Source organism: Passer montanus, unplaced genomic scaffold, assembly GCF_014805655.1.
Source record: "Passer montanus isolate IOZ18808 unplaced genomic scaffold, ASM1480565v1 scaffold419, whole genome shotgun sequence".
Lineage (NCBI taxonomy): Eukaryota > Metazoa > Chordata > Aves > Passeriformes > Passeridae > Passer > Passer montanus.
Genome location: NW_024369030.1, coordinates 1020 through 28418, shown reverse-complemented (window position 1 = coordinate 28418; position 27399 = coordinate 1020). Strand labels below are relative to the sequence as shown.

The 27399-nt window shown below is 48.9% G+C and overlaps 2 protein-coding genes across 2 annotated transcripts; both read right to left on the bottom strand.

Annotated features, from left to right (window-relative positions):
* Positions 1–8400: 8400 nt before the first annotated feature.
* Positions 8401–8709, bottom strand: LOC120507225 (feather beta keratin-like). Its single transcript, XM_039719577.1, has one exon. It carries the CDS (start codon positions 8707–8709, stop codon positions 8401–8403), a length of 309 nt encoding a protein of 102 aa, XP_039575511.1.
* Positions 8710–22095: 13386 nt separating this feature from the next.
* On the bottom strand, positions 22096–22425 carry LOC120507224 (feather beta keratin-like). Its single transcript, XM_039719576.1, has one exon. It carries the CDS (start codon positions 22423–22425, stop codon positions 22096–22098), a length of 330 nt encoding a protein of 109 aa, XP_039575510.1.
* Positions 22426–27399: the final 4974 nt, after the last annotated feature.

The following is a 27399-nucleotide window of genomic DNA, read 5'->3' as shown; positions in this document are numbered from 1 at the left end:
GCATTTTGCAGGGCACAGTTCCTGCTTGACTCAGAGTGGTGAGTCCTGAGGTGGGAGTGTTTTTCATCCTGCAATTCTGCAGTGTCATGTTCTACTTTTGACTACGTGTTCATCTGACCTTGGCGACAGCTTTTAAATATAAGTGTTCATGACCAAAGGCTTTTGATGATGATGTTTTTTTGTGAAGGGCTGTCGACATGACCAAAGCTTTGGAGAGTGGGATGTCAACAGTGAAGTCACCGCCTGGCCATGGTGTGCTTTTTGATTTGTGAGTGTCTTGTGGGAGGGTTCTCATTCCCCCTGAGCCACATCAGGCTCATCTGGGTTTTGTGGGTCTTCTGTGGGTAACCAGTGTCCTCTTTTGTCATGTTTTCTCGCTCCCTGTCTTGTTGCCAACATTCTAAACCTGTTTATATTTCAGGTTCATTTTTATTTCAATATAAAATATATTTTATATTCTTTCCTGCTGGATATGGGAAAACAATCCCTGTTGTCTGGGGACTCTTTTCAGGTCCTGCAATGTCTTGTGTTTTATTTGTCCGTAGTGCTCGTCTCAGCTGGCCCCAGCTGGGTCATACTGTGGGGTCCCCATTGCTGGAGTCTGAGTGACACCCAGAAAGGAAAACTGGTGAAGGAGAAGACAATGATGTCTGTGGAGCACTTGAACAACCTGGATACAGAATTTTCAGAACAAATGTGTTGGCCTTTTTACTCTGTTGATGTACCTGAATGTAAACTATAACATCAGTTTTACAGAGCCCAGCCTGGCGAGTCATGAGCCTGGGGAGTGTTTTCCTTCCTGCAACTCTACAATACCATGTCCTGTTCCTGTGCTGGAGTGCATCTGACCTTGGCAGCAACTTTAAAGTGAGAGTTGGTATTTGGGAGGATTTGCTTGGAAGGTGTGTGTCAGAGAAACCAGAATGAGCCACGAATACCTGGGAAAATTGGGATGTCAGCAGTGACATCAGCCTGTGGGACAGGTGTACTTTGGTTTGTGGCTGCATTTGAGAGACGGAGCCCATTCCTTCACATCCCAATCAGGCTGCTCCGGGCTTTGTGGCTGTGCTGGGCATTAGGAGCTGCCCCTTGCAGGGCATTTCCTCCCTCCCACCTTGCCCATGGCTTTCCAGGGACCTTGTTCCTGCACACAAGAATGGGACAATTTTTCCCCTACAAAGGAATTCCAAGTTTGCCTCATTACAAGGTAATGAGGAGCAGTTAGAATTGATTTTGGAGGGCAAAATCATGTCTTAGTGATTTCTAAGTTTCCAACAGCATGAAAAAGTTGTACTGTGGATAATGAGGGAGCCATGGCTGGTGTTCACCTCCACCTCTTAGCAATGTCTTTGGCACTGTCTCCTCGTGCATCATCGCAGACTATGCAAGGATGTAGAGGTGGTGTCAAGGGTCAGTGAGGTGCGCTGCTCTCTTTATATAGTATTTGAAAAAGATGACCTGGAGCCTTGGGATGCTAAGTCAAGCCGGAGTGAAAGCTGAAATGAAGTCAAGAGATGCATCCGTGAGGCCAACCCTGTTCAACATCCAGAAAAATGGCGTGGTTAGTGTGAGCAGTTCTGGGGTCCCCAGGTGGAGAGGCGCACAGAATTGGTGAATCATGGCCAGTTCAGCACCAGCAAGATTTTGAAATGGTTGGAGGATTTTTCACAGGGGATTGAGAGTGCTGGGACTTGGAGGAGACCAGGCTGGATGGGAGCTTGTTACAAGTCAATACCGACACAAATAAAAACAGATGGAATTCTATGGGCAGAGTAGAGAAGCCTTTTTTATTGTGAGGATGGTCACAGAGTAGAAGAGGTGCAGGAGCGTCTGTGTGCAGGAAGATGAAAGCCTGAAGTGTCCATGGTTCTGGTAATCCCTCTGTGGGTAGCCTTCCTTGAGCAGAGGCGATGGAAGCGTTGAAGAACTTGCTGAGTTTCTGTGCGAGTGGATGATATTGTGATTGTTTGTGTGGTTTGAGAGTTGTGATGGAAGGAGATCTTGTCAAGGCTCTGCTGACATGAAGAGAATTTTCCAGAGCCATGAGCAGGAGACCAGTGTTGTGTCAAAGCCTTTGGTATGGCAGGGGATGTGATTTTGTCATGTTCTGGATGGTCACCCTTAAACCCTGATTCCTGACCCAGTCTTGGTTATTACAGGTGGGTTTCTACTTGTTCAGGAAGGTGTTGTGTCCATTTGCCATCCACCCCCTGGGTGATGGTGTGAGACCATTGGAATACGAAAAGAAGAGAAGGCATGTGAGGCTTTGATGAAGGAAAACTTTATTGAGGCAAAAGAATTAAAAGGCAAGGGAGGGTACTTGAAGGGATCCAAAGTGCGGGGAAAGGAGGGCAACCACCAGCTGAGGTGCTTTGCTTGCAGCAGCTGTTGCCAGAATTTGCCATCCACCCCCTGGGTGATGGTGTGAGACCATTGGAATACGAAAAGAAGAGAAGGCATGTGAGGCTTTGATGCAGGAAAAGTTTATTGAGGCAAAAGAATTAAAAGGGAAGGGAGGGTACATGAAAGGATCCAGAGTGCGGGGAAAGGAGGGCAACCACCAGCTGAGGTGCTTTGCTTGCAGCAGCTGTTGCCAGAGGCCAGAGCTCGTGGTGTGAGGGGTGGTGCTGTGGGCCCTTAGCAGATGGAGCCATAGCCCCTTGTGCCATAGCAGCCCAGGCCTGCCAGGCCGTAGCCAAAGCCACCAGAGATGGGCTGCCCCTGGGCACTGAGCTCAGCGCCCAGAGCGGCGGAGGAGGTGGATCCGACGGCGGTGCTCTGGGGGAAGGAGGTCATGATGGGTCCTGGCAGGGTGACCAGCACAGGGGAAGGGTTGATGATGACACGGGAATCCTGGCATTGCAGGGCACAGGGCTCGTTGCAGCTGTTGGCCAGAAGTTTCTCAAGGGGCTGGAGGATCGTCCATATAGGAGAGGGTGAGAATGCCGGGAATCTCAGGAGACAAGCATGGATAGGAGTGTTATCAGTGAGTGCAAGTTCATGCTGGTAGGGAAAGAAGTGAGGGAGCCTGGCTGTTCTGCGCAGTGCCCCAGGACAGTAGCACAAGGGCAATAGCGAAAAGAGATGGAATTCCTTGGGCAAAGAAGGAAAGAATGATTCAAAGTGTGTGTGGTAACAGAGGGGAAGAGGTGGTGGAGTGTCTGTGCTGGGTGTGATCGAAATCGGCACTGTCCATGGTGCTGGAAAGCCAGCTCCTACTGCCTCTGCTTGAGCAGGGAAGTTGAAGCACTTGGACTCCAGAGTTTGTGCCTAAGTGGATGCGATATGGTTTCTCCTCTTAGCTGGAAAGGCTTGAGATTCCTGCTGGGAAGAGACTTTATCAAGCGTGCGCTGGCATGAAGAGACTTAACCAGAATCCTTGATGAACTGGAGAAGATTGATGTGTCCAAGCCATTGGTGTAGAAAGTGATGGCTTTGGCTCCTGTTTTGGAAAGTCACCTCTCAACCAATTTCCCTTTTCCAGTCATGGTTGTTAGTGGTAGAGACATATTTCCTTACAAATGTGTTGTGCCATTTTCTAAAAGAGTGACAGGGCGGGGGAGTAGGGTTGCAAGGGGTGGTGAGGCAGGATGGCAATGGAGATTGTTGAAGAGCTATGGCAAGGCATGAGGGCTGCTGAGGCTGGGGCTGAGCATGGTGGAAGAGGCGGTTCAGGGGGTGCAGTAGCAGTAAGGTTGGGGTTTGAGACTCACCTGGTTGTCCACAGAAGGAGAAGGCGTGAGGAGAAGTGTGTGAGGGAGGGAGGCTCTGGGCCGGCTTTTATGCTGGTCCTCACAGGGTGGGACAACCTTGTCTCATGGCCATGGGTTATTTTGCTGACAGCTCCTCTTTGCTGAGCCAGCCTGGTGAGTGATGAGGTGGGGAATGTTTTCCTTCCCACGTTTCTGCAGTGCCATGTCCAGTTCTTGAGTCTGTGTCAGTCTGATATTGGCGGCGTCTTTTAAATGCACATAATAAAGCCCAAAGTTTGGTCATGATGTTGTTTTTCAGGGTGAGCTGACAACATGACCAAATCTTTGGACAGTGAGGTGTCATCTGTGATGTCGCTCCTCAATACTGGTGTGCTTTGGTTTGTGGCTGGTTTGAAGACAGGCCCTATTCCTTCCCAGTTCTGTTAGGATGGTCAGGTATTTGCAGGTGTACTTGGGCTGATAGATCTGGACCTATCATCATGTTTTTTCTGCCTCCATCTTGGTGCCATTCTCTATGCCTTTCCTTTCCTGTTGGACCTGAGAAAGAGATCCCTGTGATTTAGCATGGCCTCCCAAGCTCCTCAAAGCCTTTTGTTGGTTCATCCATAGCGCTCATCTTACCTTGGCTCAGCAAGGTCCCACAGTGGGGTCACAGAGTTGAGCTTTTACATAAGGGAAGCGAAAGTGGTGAAGGATAAGGAAAGACGACAAATGAGGAGCGGGTGAAGGAAGTGGGGATCTTCAGATTTCAGAAGAAGGTTGACCCTTTTTCCTTCTGGAGTTCCGCGAAAGGAAATAATTTGACATTAGTCTTGTGTCCCTTTCATCCAGCCATAGGAGAAGAGGGAATGGAGTCAAATTGCTGCAGGGCAGGTTGAGTTTGGAAGTTTGAGTTTCAAGCCCTGTACATGCCTGCTCAGGACAGCACTGTAGTCAGCATTTCTGGAGGAATTTAGAAGCCATGGAGATTTGGACTTTGGGCATGTTTCATGGGGTCCTTAGAAGTGATGTTGTAATGGTTGGACTTGATGCCATTTTACATTTAGGTCTTGTACAAATGAAACATTTCTGAGATTGCTGGCAATCACAGATTTGTTTTAAATTTGGTCAAGTGTCTTTTCCAGCTGAATGGACTGCATGGGTGTTGGGGGCAACTTCAATGTCTCAGTTTAAAAGAGCAAAATTTGTTGCTGCTGGTGATTATCAATGAAAGGCTGAGGTCATGACCAAAGCTTTGGCCACTGGAGTGTCATCAGTGAGGTCACCATGTGTGTTATGTTTTCTTGGTGTCTTGTGAAGAGGTGCATCATTCCCCCCGCAGCCACATCAGGCTGGTCTGGGCTTTGCAGATCTGTTTGGAGTGAGTGGTGTCCCCGTCCATTACATTTTCTCCCTCCCTACCATGTTTCCATCTTTCTAAACTTGTCTATATGCCATGATTTATTTACTGGAAATGGGCAGTCTACCCCATTTAGCTGTTTAGGGAAACCTCCCATGCTCCCCAAAGTCTTGTGTTGGTTCCTTGGAGCTGGTAAAAGATAAGAAGAACAAGAAACGTGGGGAGCAGTTGACGGAACTGGAGATGTTCTATTTCCTGAAAAAGAGAGTAACCCTGTTACTCTCTAGAGGCACCTGAATGGAAATCACAGCATCAGTTTTGCCTGTTGCAGGTGCGCAAGTGATGGGGAGGTGGGGAGTGTTTTTCTTCCAGCAATTGTAAACTCCAAATCTTGCCCATGAGTCCATGTTCATCTGACCTTGACGACTGCTTTTAAGTGAGTGTTGGTATTTGGGAAGTTTTTCTTGGAAGGTGTGTGTCATGGAAACCAGACTATCCAGCAAAAGCTAGGAATAATATGGGTGTCATCAGTGAGGTCATTTTGTGGCACCTGTGTGGTTTAGTTCAGGTAGGGGAGTACAGGGTGTGGTGTGCCACAGGAAGGTAAGGGGTGCAGGAGAGTGTAGAGGCTGTTCTGGGGCTGTGGGAAGGTGTGAGTGCTGCTGAGGCTGGGGCTGAGCATGCTGGAAGAGCAGGGCCACAGGGAGGGAGGGAAGGTCAGGGTCTTAAAGCTCACCTGGTTGTCAGCACTGGAGCAGAAGGCGTGAGGAGAAGTGTGTGAGGGAGAGAGGCTCTGGGCAGGCTTTTATGCTGGTCCTGGAGGGGTGTGACAACCTTGTCCCATGGCCTTGGGGCATTTTTGAGGCAACAGCTCTTGGCTGGCCTGGCCTGTTGAGTCATCAGGTGGGGAGTGTTTTCTTTCCCCCCGCTCTGCCATGTCATGTCCCGTTCTTGAGTCTGTGTTCATCCAACCTTGGTGGCAGCTTTAAAGTAATAGTTTTTGTTTTGGCAGGATTTGAATTTCAGATGTGTGTCTGGGAATGAAGGATTGATGACAATAACTTAGAGGTGTCATCAGAGTCCCCACCCTATTGCTCTTGTGTGGTTTTGTTTGTGGGTGTGTGGTGTAAAGGGACTCCATTCCATTACAGCCCCCTCAGGATGGTGTGGTCTTTGCAGCTGTACCATGAGTGAGGAGCTGACCTTTCCATCATGGTCATTCTTCTTCACATCACCACCAGGTCACCAGACCTGTCTTTGAGACTTGCCTTTCTCCTTGGCTCTGCTCTGGCTTTACCACCCTGGTGCTACACTGGTTCTTCTGTGGTGGGACACATCCTAGGAACAACTGCTGAGGGATCTGGAGAACAAGATTTTGAGTTATGGTTTTAGGATCTGCAGATTTTTAGATGCAGACAGGGCAGACAAAGGAGAAATCGTCTCACTTTCTTCAGCTGTCTGAAAGGAGTTTCTTTTTCTAAGACTATTGTTGCTCTTTCCTCCCTTTTAACAAGCGATGGGACAAGTGGAAATGGCCACAAGTTACTAAACCTTGAGTTGACAGAGGTCATGGGCAGCCTTTTGAGCTGTCCTTCCTTGAGCAGGTTGGGTTGAACTCCATGATCTCCTACACAAACAGAGAGTGATGGGACAAGGGGAAATGTCTTCCCACTGCCAGAGGGTAGAGTTAGATGGGATATTGTGAAGAAATCCTTCCCTGTGTGAATAATGAGGGCCTGGCACAGGTTGCACAGAGAATCAGAGAAGCTGTGACTGCCCCAACCCTGATAATGATCAAGGCCAGGTCAGCCAGGGCTTGAACAACCTGGGATAGTGAAAGGTGTCTTTGTCCACTGCAGGGATTTAGACAGGAAAATCTTCATGGTCCTTTCCATGCAAAACCATTCTACAATGAGTCTTTGGTCGCCTCCAAGAGGTTCCTTGTGCACAAATGATTCCCTTTGCTGTGATTCTGCTTCCTGGGATGGGCACAATGTCATGCTGAGGGAGAAAGTTCCTCACCAGGGAGCAAAATTCAATCCCTCTTAAGCTAATGAGGATGATCAGTGACAGACTTGTGTGTGACACTGAATTGATCCACCTAAGGGCTCTGAGAGAGCTAGTAAAAGTGCTCCCAAGCCACTTGGTATGTTTTGCCAGCAGTCCTGGCTAAATGGAGAGGTCCCAGATGATGTAGGTTTGAAAAAGGGACTCTTCCATAGAAGAAGGGCCAGAAGAAGGGTCTGGGCAACTCCAGGCCTGTCAGTCTGAGTCCAGTGCTGCAGAAGCTGCTGGAGCAGATCATCTTGAGAATATTTAATGGCTCCTGCAGGACTACCAGGTGATCAAGCCCAGGCAGCCTGGCTTTAGCAAAGTCAGGTCCTGCTTGACCAACCTCATCACCTGAGGCATCAATGTGACCTTAGTAAGTGAGGAAAGGGTGTGGATGATTTTTACTTGGAATTTAGTAAAGACATAAATCTCCAGGTTTGGGAAGGAGTGATTAAGAAGCTGGCAGTGGGAAAAGGATCTGGGAGTGCTGTTTGACAGTGGCTGATCATGATCCAATGTGTTTCCTGGTGGCCCCAGAAAGCAGTGGTGTAATATCTTGTATCACCTACAGTGGGGCCAGCAGGACCACTGCAGTGACTGTCCCACTGTATTGGGTACTGGTGACGCCACACCTTGAATCTGAGTTCCGTTTTAGGCCCCTCACAGCACCAGAGACATTGAGGTTCTTGAGGATGTCCAAAGAAGGACAAGAATGCTGGTGAAGAATGTACAGAACCATTTCTGTGAGGGGCAGCTGAGGGAAGGATGGTTGCTTTGCCTGGGGATCACGCTAGCTTGAACTAATGGATTTCCCCAGGTTCTTGTGCACTCCTGTGTTCCAGTTCTGGGACGTTCAGAGGGTCCTGGTAGGGAAGAGTAGGACAAATGTGTGCTGCCATTGGGAGATTGTGCTGGGGATATGGGCACAAGTGCATCAGTGTGTCCAATGCTTTGGGAAAAGGAAGGGCCTGTGCTGCATTCTGGAAGCCCAGTGGATGGTTCTACTGTTGGCAGACATCCCAGGAGAGGTCTTGTGGCCACTTTTCCACACACTGACTCTTGACTTTGAGCTAGGTGAAGTTGCAAGAGCCCTGGTAGAACAAAGGAAGAGGAGACATGGGAAGGCATATTCCAGGAAAATTTTATTGAGGCAAAAAAAATTAAAAGGCAGGAGAAAGAAGTAGGAAGGGAGGTGGTATGAAGTGAAGTAAGGTGATCATCAGCCGAGGTGCTTTGGTTGCAGGAGGTGTTGCCAGAGGCCAGAGCTGGTGGTGTCAGGGGTGGTGCTGCGGGCCCTTAGCAGATGGAGCCATAGCCCCTTCTGCCATAGCAGCCCAGGCCTGCCAGGCCGTAGCCAAAGCCACCAAATCCAGCAGAGATGGGCTGTCCCTGGGCACTGAGCTCAGCGCCCACGGCAGCGGAGGAGGTGGATCCGACGGTGGTGCTCTGGGGGAAGGAGGTCATGATGGGTCCTGGCAGGGTGACCATGACAGGGGAAGGGTTGATGATGACGCGGGAATCCTGGCATTGGAGGGAACAAGGCTCGTTGCAGCTGTTGGCCAGCGGGGTGGGTCCACAGGGATGGCAGAGGTTGTTGCAGGCCATGGGTGTGGTGTGGAGGGTGCCTGGAAGAGAGCGAGGTGAGGCAGGGCAGGAGTGTTGGGGGTAAGAGGGGTCGTGATGCAGGAGGCAAGGGAATGTGGAGGCTGTTGTGGGGCTGTGGGAAGTCATGAGGGCTGCTGAGGATGGGGCTGAGCGTGCTGGAAGAGGAAGGGTGCAGGGCCAGGAGGGTCAGGGGCTTGAGGCTCACCTGGTCGTCTGCAGGAGCAGGAGCAGAAGGCGTGAGGAGAAGTGTGTGAGGGAAAGAGGCTCTGGGCCGGCTTTTATGCTGGTTCTGGAGGGGTGGGACAGCCTTGTGCCATGGCCTTGGGACATTTTTGAGGCAGCAAAATGCCTCAAAATGCCTCTCTTGTATGACCCAGCCTGCTGAGTCATGCAGTGCGGAGTGTTTTTCTTCCCACAACTCTGCAATTCCATCTCTAGCTGTGGATGCTGCATCCATCTGATCTTGGCGGCAGCTTTAGAGTGAGAGTTGGTGTTTGGGAGGATGTGATTGTTCAGCGTGTGTCAGGGAGGACTGAATAAACAACCAGAGCCCAGGAGAGGTGTGATGTCATCAGTGCAGCCATTTTGTGGCACTTTTATGCTGTGGTTTGTGGGTGCCTTGTGAAGACTGGACTGAACCCTTTGTGTCTTGAATGAGATCAGAGAGAGAACTGGAAAACCCAGTCCTGGTCAGGATGGATTTGCTTCATTTTTATGGTCCATGCGGATTCCAGAAAATTACATGACAAGAAACTCTTTCATTTTAAGTTTATGTCTGAACATCACTAAGAAATCAAAAAGACCTACCAGTCAACAGTGTCTGATCCTTTTTTGATCGTGGTTGGTCTCTTACTTAACTTCTGTTATTCTGCATTCAAGCAGTAAGTTTTCATATCTTCTATGCCTTAAGTCTTAAAACTGTGTTTCTGTTAGCAAAAACCCAATAATTACTGCCTGATGGTGAGCATGCTCATCTTTCCATTCTTTGTCATGGTATGGGCATTTCTTCATTAAATTCTATCATTCTATGTCATTCTCTTAAGGACTTATCCATCTAACCTAGACAGCAGCTTTTCAGCGCAAGTTGGTATTTGAGAGAGTTTGCATGGAAGATGGGTGTTAGGCTGGGCTCAATAAACAGCCAAAATTTAGGAGAGGTGTGGTGTCGGCAGTGCAATGACTCCATGACACTCTTGTGCTGTGGTTTGTGGGTGTGCTGTGATGAGGAGCCCCATTGACTCCCAGCCCCGTCAGGCTGCTCTGGGATTTACAGCTGTGCTGAAGGTGTTGCCTCTTCCCTCAAATTCCATTGCTCCCCACCTTGATCCCACCTGGCTAACCTTACACTAGACCTGACTTTTCCTGTTCACTCTACTTTGTGGATGCCTTGGTGCCTCTCTTGCTTTTAAGCTTTTGCTATGCAGGGTGATTTAGTTCCCAATTTGGGCTGAGAGCAAAAGGCTCAGACCACTTGTGGTTGTCAGAAAGAGGATTGGGAGCTCACCCAGGGTTGTTGCAGGTGAGCATTTCATGATCTTTGACAACCAGGCAAGTCCAGGTTGTGTCAGGGCCCATCATAGTGGCCTAAGAAAGGTCTTTAAGGCTGGACCTGAAGGGTTGTGGTCAGTGTCCTGAAATGGAGATGGCAGCAAGTTTCCAGTGCTGTAGCCCCAGGAGTTGGATCCACTGGGACGACCCTGAAAATCTGGTGCTGAAGCTCAGCAATGGCATCTTGTTTGTTGGTAGGAGTCATACCAGGTAGGAAGGAATGTATGAGTATCAAATATAAGAATAGTTTTCTTCTGAGAAATCACCCTTGTGTTTCTGGTGAGAAAAAGTGGAGCAGGAGGTGTCTCTGTAACATTTTGGGAAAAGTCTTCAGATCAGGATTGGGAAAAGTGTTCCGATGGAGGGGAAGTGACTCTTGGTGTCTCCTAAGCACTGGTGAGGTCCCATGTGAGGTGTTCTGAGCAGTTCTGGGCTTCCCACATGTAAATGAAGTTGATTTAGTGAATTGACATCAGTTCAGGGCCAAAAATATTCTAAAGGGCCTGGAGGATCTTTCCCAGAGCAGAGGCTGTGAGAACTGGGTCTCCCAGGGGACAAGGCTGGACAGGGGATGTCATCAATGCACACAAATTCCTGACTGCAGAGAATGAAGTCGAGGGAGGCCAGCTGTTCTCAGCAGTGCACACATGCAGGACAAGAGGGCAAGGGCACAAGTGGAAAAAGATGGAATTTCCTGGGAAAGGCAGACAAGCCTTTTTCAGTACGAGGTTTGTCCCAGAGTAAAAGAAGTGGTGGAATAGCTGTTCTGGGAGAGCCAACTCTGAACTGTCCAAGGTCCTGGAAATCTGGCTCCTGCTGACTATGATCGAGCAGAAGAGAATGAAGAAATTGCACACCAGACTTCCTGCCTAATTGGATGATGTTGTTCCTATTTTGGGGAGAGGGCTAGGGAGTCCTGATGAGAAGAGAGTTTGTCAAGAGTGTACCAGCCCAGAGAGACGTGAAGAGAGCCATGAGCAAGAGAGATTTGTTGTATCCAAGCTTTTGTTGTAGTAGGTGATGGGTTTGTGTCTCCCCTCAATCCCTGGTCCCATACCAGCCTAGATAGTTACTGGTGGTGATGTATTTTATAAGAAAGGTTTGAGACCTTTTTCCATTCAATAGTCTGTTTATTCCTGGTACTGTGATGGGTAAGGAGGTGAGACCACTGGAATTCAGAAAGATGAGGACACATGTCGGGCTTTGATGCAGGTAATCTTTACTAAGAAAAAAAAAAAAGAAGAGACAGGAGAAAGTATTTGAAAGGATGCGGTATGCGGTCTGAGGTAGAAGTAGGACAATCATCAGCCAAGGTGCTTTGCTTGCAGGAGCTGTTGCCACAGGACCAAGGTGGTTGGTGTCAGGAGTAGTGCCGAGGGTCCTTAGCAGATGTAGCCGCCCCTTCTGCCATAGCAGCCCAGGCCTCCCAGGCCGTAGCCAAGACCAAAGCCAAATCCACCAGAGATGGGCTGTCCTTGGGCACTGAGCTCAGCGCCCAGAGCAGCAGAGGAGGTGGATCCAACGGCGGTGCTCTGGGGGAAGGAGGTCATGATGGGTCCTGGCAGGGTGACCAGCACAGGGGCAGGGTCAATGATGACGCGGGAATCCTGGCATTGCAGGGAACAGGGCTCATTGCAGCTGTTGGCCAGCGGGGTGGGTCCGCAGGGACGGCAGAGGCTGTTGCAGGCCATGGGTGTGGTGTGTAGGGTCCTGGAAGAGAGAGGTTTGAGGCAGGGTAGGGGTGTGGAGGGTGCAAGAAATGTTGATTCAGGAGTGTGTTGGAGTGTGGAGGCAGTTTTTGGGCTGTGGGGAGGTGTGAAGGCTGCTGAGGATGGGGCTGAGCGTGCTGGAAGAGAGGGTTAAGGGAGCTTGAGCTCCTGAGGTAGGAGCAGGAGGGTCAGGGGCTTGAGACTCACCTGGTCTTCAGCAGGAGGAGAAGGCGTGAGGAGAAGTGTGTGAGGGAGAGAGGCTCCGGGACAGCCTTTATGCTGGTTCTGGATGGGCGGGACAGCTTTGTGCCATGGCCTTGGGGCATTTTTGAGGCAGGAGCTCTTGCCTGTCCCTGCCTACTGAGTCATGAGGTGCGGAGTGTTTTTCTTCCCACAACTGTGCAATTCCATGTCCAGCTCTTGAGTCAGTGTCCATTGGCAGAAACTTTCAAACAGGAGTTGGTATTCAGGAGTATTTAATTATTAAATGTTTGTAAAGGAGGACTGAATAAGCAACCAGAGGCCTGGAGAACTGCCATGTCATCAGTGAGGTTATTTTGTGGCACGTCTGCTGTGCTTTGTCGGTGCCTTGTGAAGACTGGGACTCTGTTCTGTGCTGCTGGATGTCCATCAGTCATTGTGTTGCACCCAGGAATGCTGACGGAGCTGCTGATGTCCTGGGAATGTCACTGTGTTGTAGCTTGGAAAGGTCACAGTGCTTGGGAGTGCCTGATAGATTAAAGAGAGCTTGTGGCATTCTGTTTTGAATGCAATGAAGGGAGAGCATCTGGAAAAGGAGAGGCTGTTCAGGCTGAACTTGTTCCAATGTTATGGCCCTTCTGAAATTCTCAACTGTACATGATAACGTACTCTGTCATTTAAATTGTATTTCTTGACCTCATTAAGAAACTCATTAAACAAATAAGAAACAGTTGCTCAGGCAGGTCTGTGACATCAGTTGTCTTATTCCACATTAAGGTCATATGGTTTCATAACTTGTATCCTTTAAGGCTTAACATTGTGTTCCTGTGAGCAAAACCCAATAATTACTAGCTCCGGTCAGCAGCATCATCTTTCTTTCCCTGTCATGGTGCAGGTGTTTGTTTTTAGAATTCTGTTATTCCATGTCCTTCTCTTGAGCCTATGTCCATCTGACCTTGGCAGCAGCTTTTAAATGCAATTATTAGAGGTTAAAGACTGGCGTTGATGGTGCGTGTCAGGGTGGGGTGAAGATGTTACCGAAGGTTGGGAGAGGTGGGTTGTCATCACTGATGTCACCCTGTGATACTGGTGTGCTGTGGTTTTTGTGTGTGTTGTGAAGAGGGGCCCCATTCCCTGCCAGCCATGTCAGCCGGGTCTCGGCTTTACAGGTGTTCTGGGGCTGAGGGGCTGCTCCTTCCAGTGCACTCCTGCCTGCCTTGGCTCCATCTCTCCTGCCCAGTCTATATGCCAGGCCTTTCTCAATGGAGATGGGAAAGCAATTCCTAAGATTTATGAAGGTCATCCAAGCTCCACAAGTCCAGTGCTGGTTGATCTGTAGCAGTCGTCTCAGCTGGACCCAGCACAGTCACTCTGTGGGTCACAGTGCTGGGTTCTGACTGACAAAAGGAAAGAAAAACAGCTGAAGGATAAGGAGAACAAGACAGGTGAGGAGAAGTTGAAGGAACCAGGGATGTTCAATTTTCAGAAGAAGAGGATTGACCTTATTGCTCTCTGAAATTTTCTGAATGGAAATTTTTTAATATCTGTCTTGTCTCCCTTTCATCAAGCTGTGGAGAAGAGGGATAGGAACCAGGGATGTTCAATTTTCAGAAGAAGAGGATTGACCTTATTGCTCTCTGAAATTGTCTGAATGGAAATTTTTAACACCTGTCCTGTCTCCCTTTCATCAAGGTGTGGAGAAGAGGGAATGAACTTTAGTTTTCCCAGTGGAGGTTTAGTTTTCTATTAGGGAAATTAAATTCACAAAAACACAGGACAACCAACAGTACTGAAAGGGCTGGAGAACCTGTTGTGGTGGAGAGGCTGGGAGACCTTGGACTCCCAGGAGATGAGGATGGACAGCAGGGTGTCATCAATGTATGAAAATGGCAGATGGCAGGGAATGAAGTTGAGGGAATCCATTTATCCACAGTAGTGCAACCAGGCAGGAAAAGTGGGCAGGGACACAAGTGAAAACAGATGGAATTCCGTGGGCAAAAAGGGAATAATTTTTCAATGTGAGGGTGGACAGAGAGCGGAAGGTATGGTGGAGTCTCTGTCCTGGGAGAGCCAAACCTGAACTGTCCATAGTCCTGGAAATCCCACATTTGCTAGTCTTTCTTGAGCAGAGGGTAATGAAGAACTTGCATCCCAGAGTTCCTGCCCAAGTGGATGATTTTGTGACTCTGATGAGAGGGTTCAAGAGTTCTGCTGGGAAGAGAATTTGTCAAGTGTGTGCTGGCATGGAGACACTCTATTAGAGCTGTGCTAAGGAGACCATCAATGTGTCAAAAGACTGGTGTAGCAGGTGATGGGCTTGTGCCAGGTTCTGGAAGGTACTTCCAATCCCTTGCTTCCTCTGCCAGTCTTGGTTGTTAATGGTGGTGACATATTTAATAAGAAACATGTTTTAGGCCCCTTTTCCATTCACCCCAATGCTCTGTCTGACACTGTGTGAGGTGAGGATCTGAGACAACTGGAATTTACAAAGATGAGAACACATGTCAGGCTCTGATGCAGAAAAACTTTATTTAGGCAAAAGAATTAAAAGGCAGGAGAAAGGAGCAGAAGTAATCCAGTGTGAAGCGCAAATAGGAGACCATCAGCAAAGGTGTTTTGCTGGCAGGAGCTGTTGCCAGAACCCCAAGGTGGTGCCTTTAGCAGGTGTAGCAGCCACCCCTTCTGCCATAGCAGCCCAGCCCATAGCCAAATCCACGGCCATAGCCAAGGCCAAAGCCACCAAATCCACCAGAGATGGGCTGTCCCTGGGCACTGAGCTCAGCACCGAGAGCAGCGGAGGAGGTGGATCCGACGGCGGTGCTCTGGGGGAAGGAGGTCATGATGGGTCCTGGCAGGGTGACCAGCACAGGGGAAGGGTTGATGACAACACGGGAATCCTGGCATTGCACGGCACAGGGCTGGTTGCAGCTGTTGGCCAGTGGGGTGGGTCCGCAGGGACGGCAGATGTTGTTGCAGGCCATGGGGGTGGGGTGGAGGGTGCCTGGAAGAGAGGGGTGTGAGGCAGGGCAGAGGCATGGGGTTGTGAGGGGTGATAAAGTGTGGAGGCTGTTGTTGGGCTGTGGGGAGGCATGAGGGCTGCAGAGGCTGGGGCTGAACATGCTGGAAGAGAGAGGGGCCAAGGGGCAGGATCAGGAGGGTCAGGGCTTGAGGCTCACCTTGCTGTCAGCACCAGACCAGAAGGTGTGAGAAGAAGTGTGTGAAGGAGAGAGGTGCTGGACCGGCTTTTATGCTGGTTGTGGATGGGTGGGACAGCCTTGTCCCTTGGCCTTGGGGCATTTTGCAGGTAGCAGGTTCTGCCAAGCCCGGCCTAACAAGTGATGATGTGGGGAGTGTTTTCCTCCCCACAACTCTGCAGTGTCATGTCTTGCTCTAAGGAGAGCATGTCCATCTGATCTTGGCAGCATCTTTAAAGTAGGAGTTGGTATTTGGGAGTTTTGGCATGGAAGATGTGTGTCAGAGAAACCAAAATATGCAAAAAAGCCTAGGAAAACTATGGGTGTCATCAGTGAGGTCATTCTGTGGCACTTATGTGGTTTAGTTTGTGGGTGTGTTGTGAAGAGGGGCCCCATTCCACCGCAGCCATGTCAGGCTGGTGTGGCCTTTGCAGCTGTGCTGTGCATGAGGAGCTGCCCCTTCCATCATGGTCAGTCCTCCTTTAAAATATGAGTATTTGAGACCAAAGGCTGGTGTTGATAGTGCGTGTCAAAGGGGACTGAAGAGATGAGGTTGGGTGTCATCAGTGAGGTCATCCCACGGAACTCATGGTTTTGTGTTTGTGGGTTTATTGTGAAGAGGGGCCAAAACTATTGCAGGTCAGTCAGACTGGTCTGGGCTTTGCATCTGTGCTCTGTGTGAGTGTCTGGACTCTTCTGTTCCACGTGGGCAGTAGGAGAGTTGCCACCTCAGCGAGCTGGCAGGTGATGGAATGTCTGAGGTACCACTTGGTTGTTCCACCAGTCAGTGATCTGGAGACTGAGGGTGAAAGGAATCTCCTGCATTTCCAGCACGTGAAATGAGAAGTTCTGCATCTGGGCAGGAATAACACTTGGCCCCGTGTCATGCTGTGGGCTGAGAGTCTGAAAAGCAGCTTTGCTGAGCAGGACCCTGTAGTGCTCGTGGAGCATAAAGAGACCACAAATCACAATGAAACTTAAGATGAAAAGGCATCATCAGTGCCCAAGATAGATTTCAGACAATTCTTGCCATGAAGTTGGTAGTGGTGGCCCATCCTTTCTTTAGAGCTCTAAGAGGGTGACATCTGGTTTGGGCAGTTCTGGGCTCCTCAGTGGAAGATGCCTATGTACTTAGAAACAAAACCAGTTTGTGGCCAACAAGATTCCAAAGGGGCTGGGAGACCTTTCACAGATGAAACTCAGAGAGCTGTGACTCCTAGGAGACAAGGATGGAGAGAGGCCTGTCATCAGTGAGTACAAATCCCTGATGGTAGGGCATGAAGATGAGGGATCACAGCTGTCCTCAGCTGTCACTATCAGATAAAAAAAATACATGACATGAACATGCTGCTGTTTTCAAGGTATAAAGGGGTAAGTTTATTTTCTGATTCTAACATTTATAGATTTTCAAACGTGACAGTGGATTGGAGGGTAAAAGTGCTACCTCTCCAAAGACACTCGACAAACCAACAGTCTATAAAATTTTTCTTCCTCCATAAAAGGATATGAAAGAATAAGTTATTTACAGAAAGTGTTTGAGAAAGTTTTCTACAAGAATGTAAACATCAGAAGGCTTAGAAAATCTTAAAAAATCAGGGCAACACGATAGATTTCAGACAATTCTTGCCATGAAGTTGGTAGTGGTGGCCCATCCTTTCTTTAGAGCTCTAAGAGGGTGACATCTGGTTTGGGCAGTTCTGGGCTCCTCAGTGGAAGATGCCTATGTACTTAGAAACAAAACCAGTTTGTGGCCAACAAGATTCCAAAGGGGCTGGGAGACCTTTCACAGATGAAACTCAGAGAGCTGTGACTCCTAGGAGACAAGGATGGAGAGAGGCCTGTCATCAGTGAGTACAAATCCCTGATGGTAGGGCATGAAGATGAGGGATCACAGCTGTCCTCAGCTGTCACTATCAGATAAAAAAAATATATGACATGAACATGCTGCTGTTTTCAAGGTATAAAGGGGTAAGTTTATTTTCTGATTCTAACATTTATAGATTTTCAAACGTGACAGTGGATTGGAGGGTGAAAGTGCTACCTCTCCAAAGACACTGGACAAACCAACAGTCTATAAAATTTTTCTTCCTCCATAAAAGGATATGAAAGAATAAGTTATTTACAGAAAGTGTTTGAGAAAGTTTTCTACAAGAATGTAAACATCAGAAGGCTTAGAAAATCTTAAAAAATCAGGGCAACACTCAGCAGTGCATATGTGAAGCATAATAGGACAATGACACAAGTGAAAACAGATGTAATTCCACGGGCAAGGAAGAGAAATAGAAAATCTTAAAAAATCAGGGCAACACTCAGCAGTGCATATGTGAAGCATAATAGGGCAATGACACAAGTGAAACAGATGTAATTCCATGGGCAAGGAAGAGAAGCATGTTTCAGTGTGAGGGTGGTCACAGAATGGAAAAGGTGTTGGAGTCTGTCCTGGGACATCCAGAACTGGAACTGCCCATAGTTCTGGAATGCCTGCCGTTGTTGGTCTGACTTGAGCAGTAGAGAATGAAGCTCTTGCTCCCCAGTGTTCCTCCCAAAATGTATGATTTTGTGACTGTTTAAAGGGAGGGTTTGAGGATCCAGCTGGGGAAGAGAGCTTGCCAAGTATCTGCAGGCATACAGTAGATTCTTCAGAGCCATGAGAAGGAGAGCATGGGTGTGTCAAAGCCTTTGGTGTAGCAGGTGATGGGCTTGTGACACATTCTGGAAAGTCACACCAACCCTGCTTCCTATGCAATTCTTGTGATTACTGGTGGGGACATGGGACAAATATCCTAAGAAAGGTGTTCCAGCCCTTTTCCCCCTATGCCAAAGGCCTCTTAAAACCTCACACTGTGCTGGGTGAGGATGTGAGACAATTTTAAATCAAAAAGAAAAGGAGACTTCCCAGGCTTTGGTGCAGGAAAACTTTATTGAGGGAAAAGACAAAAGACAAAGGAGAAAAAGATGGGAGACATCTGGTGCAAGTTGCAAGTAGGATGACCATCAGCCAAGGTGTTTTGCTGGCAGGAGCTGTTGCCAGACCCCCAAGATGATGCACCAGTGGGGGTGTGGGAGGCAGTGATGCAGGAGAGCAAGGGCTAGGATTAGGGAGTGTGGAGGTTGTTGTGGAGTTGTGGGCAGGCGTGAGGGCTGCTGAGGCTGGGCCTGAGCGTGCTGGAAGAGAGGGGCCAAGGTGTGCAGGATCAAGAGGGTCAGGGGCATGAGGCTCACCTGGTTGTCAGCAGGAGCAGCAGCAGGAGAAGTGTGTGAGGGAGAGAGGCTCTGGGCCGGCTTTTATGCTAGTTCTGGAGGGGCGGGACAGCCTTGTCCCCTGGCCTTGGGGCATTTTGCAGGCAGCAGCTCTTGCCTGGTGAGTCCTGAGGTGGGGAGTGTTTTCCTTTATGCAATTCTGCAATTTTGTGTCCTTCCCTTGAGGCTGTGTCCTTCTGACCTTGGTGGCCGCTTAAAGGGAGAGTTGGTATTTGGGAGGATTTGATTGTTCAGTGTGTGTCAGAGAAGAATAAATAAACAACCAGAACCCCAGAGAACTGCAATGTCATCAGGTAAGGTAATTTTGAGGCTCTGATGTGCTGTGGTTTGTGGGTTCCTTCTGATGACTGGTCCCCTATTCTGTACCACTGGATGTCCATCAGTCGTAGTGTCGCACCCAGGAATGCTGAAGGAGCTGCTGATGTCCTGGAGAGGTCACTCTGCAAGAGCTTGGCATGGTTGTCTTACCTAGGAGCAGTTTCTGATGGATGAAAGGGAGCTCATACCCTCATGTCTTCAGTGGGATGAAGTGACAGCATCTGGAAAACACGAGGCTGTTCAGGCTGAACTTGTTCCATATTTCAGGTCCATTTGGAATTCTCAGGTTTACATGACAATGTGCTCAGACAATTGAAGTTTATTTCTTGACCTCATTCAGAAATAAAAAAGCCCAGTCAGTAAACCTGGCTTGATTGCTTTTTCCCCTAGGTTGTTCTGTGACATGACTTCACTTATTCCACATTCAAGGCATGAGATATAACTTTTAAGTCTTTATATTTCATTCCTGTGAGCAATAATTACTAACTGATGCTCAGAAAACTCATTTTTCCTTTTCCGTCATAATTTGGGTATTTCTTTATGGAATTCCATGATTCCATGTCCTGCTCTTGCCTCCTTTTCCTTCTCATCTTGGCAGCTGCTTTTAAGTGTAAGTGGATATTTGGGAGGATGTTTGTGGAAGGTTCATGGCAGGGAGTGCTGGGGTCGGCTGTTACTTGTCTCTGCCCCAGCATGGGAAAAAGTGGTTCTCGGTAGGCCGTGCTCTCGAAGAAGGAGTCTGGACTCTTGCTTTTAGGTCTTCAGTCGAGTTTATTATTTCTTATCTACAAAGATTTTCTGTCTGTCCAGCCGAGGTCTGATCAGCAAGACAGCCAAAGGCACTCTCCCCCGCCCACGAGGCGGTTGTCTCTTTTATAATGAAAATTACGTATTAGATATTTACCTTTACTTCCCAATACTTTCTGCCCTTGTTGGCAAGTGTACTCTTTCTATGAACCAATCCACACATGCCAACATCATCCTGAACATGGATGCCAAGGAGAAGAAAGAAGAAGGACAGGGCACGCCCAAATTCCTCCATCTTGGGACTCCTGATCCATGCACAGAATTCTAGACCCCCCTGTACAACACATAAAACCCCCCTGTACAGTGCATTCTAACTTAAGTTCTAACAAGTGAATAACATCCCCTCACCATTCAGACATGAAATTCTCTCATCTCCTCACTTTCAGGTGTCATTTCTTTAAAAGGATCAAAGTCAAGCCACCAGGTACTTTTGGCAACATTCCAGGGCCTCCGAGCCCCCCAAGGGTTGTCTCGGTAGTTCTGGACATCCGGAGCGATGTACTGAGTTCCCACAGGGAGGACAGAGTAAACAACCAAAACATTGGAGCGGTGGAGTGTCATCAGTGAGGTCACTATGTGACATTCACGTGCTATAGTATGTGGATGTGTTTTGAAGAGGGGCCCCATTCCCTCCCAGCCCTCTCAGGCTGCTCTGGAATTTGCAGCTGTGCTGGAGGTGTTGCCCCTTCCCTCATATTTCATCCTTCCCCACCTTGATCCCACCTGGCTAAGCCTGACACTAGGCCTGACCTTTCCTATTGACTGTGCTCTGTGGGTGTCTTGGTTCTCCTCTTATTTTTAAGCTTTTGATATCTGGGGTCTTTTGGATTTTTACGTGGGCCAAAACATGAGGCCACTTGTGATTGTCAGAAAGAGGATTTGGAGGCCACCCAGGATTGTTGAGAGCAAGCATTTCATGATCCTCAAAAACAACCCTGGCAAGTCTAGGTTGTGTCAGTGCCCAGCGTGGATGCCTGAGAAAAGTCTGAAGGGCTGGACCTGGAGGCTTGCGTTCAGTGTCCCAAAATCCAGATGGCAGCAAACTCCCAATGCTGTAGCACAGGAATTGGATTCATTGAGCTAAGACAGAAAACCTGACAGGTGTTGGACCTGTGCTGGGATTCTCTCAGGGCAGAATGGGATTCTGCCAAGGGCTGTTTGTTGGGAGGAGTCATCCCAGGTAAAAAGGAATGCCTAGGTATCAGTTGGAGGAATTGTTTTCTTCTAAGAAAAAGCCTCTGTTTTTGTGGTTGTGGTTGCAAAGAAATGGAACAGCAGGTGTCCCTGTGTGGCAAAAGGAAACCCAAGTGTCCAGGTTAGGATTGGGAAAAGTGTATGACCAAGCAGGGACAAGTTATCTGTCTGCTCAGCACTGGTGAGGTCCCACGTGAGGTGTTGTGGGCAGTCCTGGGCTCCCAAGTGTGAAAATGAAGTAGATTTAGTGAATCCAGACCAGTTGAGGACAGCAAGAGAGGTCAGAGAATCATTTCTAGAGGATAGTCTGAGATAGCCGTGACTCACAGTGGACGAGGATGGATGGGGGATGTCATCACTGTGTGCAAATCCCTGATGGCAGGAATGAAGTGAAGGACCCCAGCTGTTCACAGCAGTGCTCACGTGCAGGGCAAGAGAGCAAGGCCACAAGTGGAAAAAAAAAAGAAAAGAATACAAGAATCTTACATTGTGAGGGTGGCCACAGAGAGCATGAGGTGTTGGAATGTCAGTCCTGAGAGGGCAAACACTGAACTGTCCATGGTACTGGGAATCCTGCTCTTGCTGCCTCTGCTTGAGCAGGGGAGGTGAAGCACTTGCACTCCAGAATTCCTGCCAGTGGTTGATGTACTTCCCAAGTTTGCTGGAAGGGTTCAAGAGACCTGCTGGTAACAGAGTTTGTGAAGTGTTCACTGGCATGGCAAGAGTTTACCAGAGGTCTACCCAGGAGAGCATTGATATGTCCAAGGTTTAGTGTATCATCTAAGGCATGTGTGACAGATTCTGGGAGGTGTTCCCTCCTCTACTTCCCATGCCAGACTCTGTTATTGCTTATTTTGATATATTGGTGAGGGAGGGAGTTTTTGGTCTATTCCTTGTACCCCAATGTCCTGTTGAGTTGTGGAATGTACTCAGTGAGGATGTGGGACCATCAGAATCAAAAAAGATGAGGAGACATCTCAGATTTTGATGCAGAAAAAGTTTATTGAGGCAAAGGAATGAAGATGCAGGAGAAAAAAGAGGAAGGGTTTCAGTATAAGGTACAAGTACAGGGACCATCAGCCAAGGTGCTTTGCTTGCATGAGTTTTTGCAGTGTCCCGAGCTGGTGGTGTCAGGAGTGGTGTGCTGAGGACCCTTAGCAGATGTAGCCACCCCTTCTGCCATAGCAGCCAAGGCCTCCCAGCCCATAGCCAAATCCAGGGCCATAGCCAAAGCCAAAGCCACCAAATCCACCAGAGATGGGCTGGCCCTGCACACTGAGCTCAGCACCCACGGCAGCCGAGGAGCTGGATCCGACGGCGGTGCTCTGTGGGAAGGAGGTCATGATGGGTCCTGGCAGGGTGACCACAACAGGGGCAGGGTCGATGATGACACGGGAATCCTGGCATTGCAGGGCACAGGGCTCATTGCAGCTGTTGGCCAGTGGGGTGGGTCCGCAGGGACGGCAGATGTTGTTGCAGGCCATGGGTGTGGTGTGGAGGCTGCCTGGAAGAGAAAATGGGTGAGGGAGGGCAGGGGTGTGGGGGTATGAGGGGCAGTGATGCAGGATGGTGAGGGAGTATGGAGTCTGTTGTGAGTCTGTGGGGAGGTGTGAGGGCTGCTGAGGCTGGGGCTGATCGTGCTGGAAGAGAAGGGCCAGGGTGCAGGAGCAGGAGGGTCAGGGGCTTGAGGCTCACCTGGTTGTCAGCAGGAGCAGAAGGCTTCAGGAGAAGTGTGTGAGGGAGAGAGGTGCTGGACCAGCTTTTATGCTGTTCCTGGGTGGGTGGGACAGCCTTGTCCCATGACCTTGGGGCATGTTTTAGGCAGCATCTCTTGGCTGGCCCAGCCTACTGAGTCATGAGGTGTGGAGTGTTTTCCTTCCTGATTTTCTGCAATTCTGTGTTCTTCCCTTGAGTCAGTGTCCATTTGACCTTGACTGCATATTTCAGTTGGAGGAAATAGATGCCAATGTATTGGTACTGGTTTTGTTTTGGATGTTGAAGCAGCAAACAAAGCCTACAGGAATTTGGGTTTTGTTTCATGTCTTCAGCTAACCCCCAGCCATTCCTTCTGGCCAAACCTACTTCTCTGCAGCCTGAAATTTGGTTGCTACTCTGGACTGGAATTTCATAAATGGATCATGAGGTAGCCATGCACCCTTGGCTGTGAAAAGCTCCATCAGTTACTTGGACATGATTAGGAAAAGAAGCACAGGCAGGTTGAGAGAGTTGAACATCCTGTTCCACACCACTGTTGGGGCTCCTCAGTGGAACAAGGCCATGGACATGGTTGGCAAAGAGAAAATGACACTGATGGGAGTGGAGGATCCTTAAGATGAGAAGCTGAGAGAGCTGGAATTTCTTTCAGGCAAGAGGCAAGGATGCAAATGGGGCATGTTGTCAATGTGCCATGGAATGACCTCAGTGATGCCACCCCAAATCTCCTAAGCTATGGTTGAATCTTGTATGTGTTGTGACACTCACAGTCAAGAACCACACCTTGGTCTCTAATTTTTGAAACTTAAACATACCACCAAGGTCAGATGGAGATGGCCTCAGGAGCAGAACATGAAATTGCACAATTCCACAGAGGAACAACTGCTCCATGACACAATAGGAAAGAGGAGCTTACTGGCTGTCCGTTAGTAATTATTGGGTTTTGCTCATAGGAACAACACATTAAGACTTACTAATTATAAGTTATGAAAACTTGTGGCTTGAACGTGGAAAAAAGGAATTGATGTCACAGACCAGCCTGGGAAAACAGGGATCGGGCCCCGTTTGTTGTTTATTGGATTCCTGAATTAGGTCAAAGAATACGCTTTAAATGACAAAGTATATTGTTTTGTAAATTATGTAAATTTCAAAATACAAGCAGACTGGAATAAGTTCAGCCCTGAACTACCTCTTGTTTTCCAGATCTTCTTTCTTGATATCATTGATAAAACAAAAGGGAGAAGCTCTCTTTCCTCTATCAGGAAGGGCTCTCAGGCACTGTGACCTTTCCAAGTTATTGCAGAGTGACCTACTCAGGACATCAGCAGCCCCCTCAACATTCCTGGATGCAACACAACGACTGATGGAAATCCAGTGGCACAAAACAGAGTCCCAGTCTTCACAAAGCACCCAAAAACCACAGAACAAGAGGGCCACAAAATGACCACACTGATGACATTGCACTTTTCCTGGGTGCTGGCTGTTTATTGATCCCTCCCTGACACAGGCAGAACAGTCAAATACTCCCAAATACCAACTCCCAGATAGAAGCTGCTGCCAAGGTCAGATGGACACGGAATCAAGAGCAGGATTTGGAATTATTGACATGGATGAAGGAGAATACTCTGTACTTCATAACTCAGCAGGCAGGGCCAGGCAAAAGCTGCTGCCTCAAAAATTACCAACTCCCAGATAGAAGCTGCTGCCAAGGTCAGATGGACACGGAATCAAAAGCAGGATTTGGAATTATTGACATGGATGAAGGAGAATACTCTGCACTTCATGACTCAGCAGGCAGGGTCAGGCAAAAGCTGCTGCCTCAAAAATGCCCCAAGGGCTTGAGACAAGGCTGTCCCACCCCTCCAGAACCTGCATAAAAGCTGGCCCAGAGCCTCTCTCCCTCACACACTTCTCCTGAAGCCTTCTCCTCCTGCTCTTACTGATAGCAAGGTGAGTCTCAAGCCCCTGACCCTCCTGCTCCTGCACCTCTCGCCCTTCTCTTCCAGCACACTCAGCCCCAGCCTCAGCAGCCCTCATGCCACCCCACAGCCCCTCAACAGCCTCTACACTCCCTCACACTCCTGAATCAACATTCCTCACACCCTCCACATCCCTGCCCTGCCTCACCCCTTCTAATGAGTGCACATGGCTGAGGAACATTCAATTCTTCATCCACCAACAGCCCAATTGTTCCTCCTTGGGTCTGCTCTCAATCCTTTCATCACACATCCTGTCTCCTGCATGTTTCAGAGCGCTCCAATCCAAGTGCAGCAGGTTCTACCCCTCTGCTCTGCTCTAATAATATCGGAGAACTCTGTTTATCTCTGGGTTACTGGGAACAAGGAAGCAAAGACTGTGCTGGGGAAGATCAAGATTATGGCCTTGAGGATGATCCATGGGTGAAGGTTTAGGACAGCCTTGGCCCGTGACTTTGGGACATTTTCCAGGCAAAAGCTGTTGCTTGGCAATGCCTGGTGTGTCCTGAGGTTGAGAATGTTTTCCTTCAAATAGCCCTGAAGTTCCACGTTCTGCTCTTGAGACCATGTCCATCTGACCTTGGCCACAGCTTTAGTGTGTTGGTATTGGTTCCACTATGGGTGGATGAAAAGAGGAAGAACCATCGGCAGATGTTGTTGCAGGCCATGGGTGTGGTGTGGAGGGTGCCTGGAAGAGAGGGGTGTGAGGCAGGTCAGGGGTGAGGGGCTGGGAGGCGAGGGAGTGTGGAGGCTGTTGTGGAGCTGTGGGGAGGCGTGAGGTCTTCTGAAGCTGTGTCTGAGCGTGCTGGAAGAGAGGGGCCAAAGGGTGCAGGGGCTGGAGGGTCAGGGGATCGAGACTCACCTGGTTATCAGCAGGAGCAGGAGGAGAAGACTTCAGGAGAAGTGTATGACGGAGAGAGGCTCTGGGCCGGCTTTTATGCTGATCCTGGAGGGGCGGGACAACCTTGTGCCATGGCCTTGGGTTGTTTTTTAGACAGCAGCTCTTGCCTTGCTTAGCCTACTGAGTCATGAGGTGGGGAGTGTTTTTCTTTCCTGATGTTCTGCAGTGTCATGTCTTCTTCTTCTCTTTGTGTCCATGTGACATTCACACCGGCTCTTAATTTGAGAATTAGAGACCAGTGTGGGTTTTTCTGATGACATCTATCAAAACATGTAGAAGATTCCATCAAAGCTAAGGAGAGCTGGGGAGTGAGATAATGGTATGTTACAACATGTCCCATTTGCATTCTTGCCTCCCACCTCAAGAAACTCCCAAAACTTTCAGCTTCTCCTCATTTTGATGATACCCAAGTATTGTCAATGTCATGGTCTCCCTGCTCTGCTCTTGGCCCACCATGTCCATGTCCTTGTTCCACCCTGAATCCCCAACACTGGTAGGGGACAGGAGGGTCAACTCCTTCAGCCTGCTTCTATTTCTTCTCCTGTGTTACCTATCCTGGTAACTGCTGGAGATTTTTATTCCAAAGAGTTCATGTCCACCTCATGATCCACTTAAATTCCAGCAGGACTACAAGCACCTTCTCTTCTTGAATGCTTTGGTTCCCAAGGCAACTGGTGTCATCCTCATCTTCTGTCAGGCCTTTTACTCAGTCTCACGTAACACCCTTGTGTCTAAACTGCAGACACGTGGGCTTTAAATTTGGTCTAATGAATGGATGAAGAACAGCCAGAAAGTGATGGTCAGTGGCTCTATATACATGTAGAGGCTAGTGACAAGGCCTCCAGGCCTCTGCCTTGGACTGATGATTTTGAATGCCTTTATCAAGGAGATGAGCAGTGAGATCAAGACCAGTGTTACGTGAGACTGAGTAAAAGGCCTGACAGAAGATGAGGATGACACCAGTTGCCTTGGGAACCAAAGCATTCAAGAAGAGAAGGTGCTTGTAGTCCTGCTGGAATTTAAGTGGATCATGAGGTGGACATGAACTCTTTGGAATAAAAATCTCCAGCAGTTACCAGGATAGGTAACACAGGAGAAGAAATAGAAGCAGGCTGAAGGAGTTGACCCTCCTGTCCCCTACCAGTGTTGGGGATTCAGGGTGGAACAAGGACATGGACATGGTTGGCCAACAGCAGTGCAGGGAGACCATGACATTGACAATACTGGAGTATCATCAAAATGAGGAGAAGCTGAAAGTTTTGGGAGTTTCTTGAGGTGGGAGGCAAGAATGCAAATGGGACATGATGTCAATATGCCATGACCTCACTCCCCAGTTCTCCTTAGCTTTGGTTGAATCTTCTACATGTTTTGATAGATGTCATCAAAAAAACCCACACTGGTCTCTAATTATCAAATTAAGAGCCGCTGTGAATGTCACATGGACACAAACAGAAAAAGAAGACATGACACTGCAGAACATCAGGAAAGAAAAACACTCCCGACCTCATGACTCAGCAGGCTGAGCAAGGCAAGACCTGCTGTCTAAGAAACACCCCAAGGCCATGGGATAAGGCTGTCCTGCCCCTCCAGGATCAGCATAAAAGCAAGCCCAGAGCCTCTCTCCATCATACCCTTCTCCTGAAGCTTTCTCCTCCTGCTCCTGCTGACAACCAGGTGAGTCTCATGCCCCTGACACTCCAGCCCTTGTACCCTTTAACCCCTCTCTTCCAGCACACTCAGACCCTGCCTCAGCAGCCCTCACGCCTCCCCATAGCCCCACAACAGCCTCCACACTCCCTCACCTCCCAGCTCCTCACGCCTGCCCTGCCTCACTCCCCTCTCTTCCAGGCAGCCTCCACACCACACCC

Excerpts from the sequence above, each read along its gene's own strand:
- LOC120507225 (XM_039719577.1), bottom strand. The coding sequence starts at position 8,709 with ATGGCCTGCAACAACCTCTGCCATCCCTGTGGACCCACCCCGCTGGCC.
- LOC120507224 (XM_039719576.1), bottom strand. The coding sequence starts at position 22,425 with ATGGCCTGCAACAACATCTGCCGTCCCTGCGGACCCACCCCACTGGCC.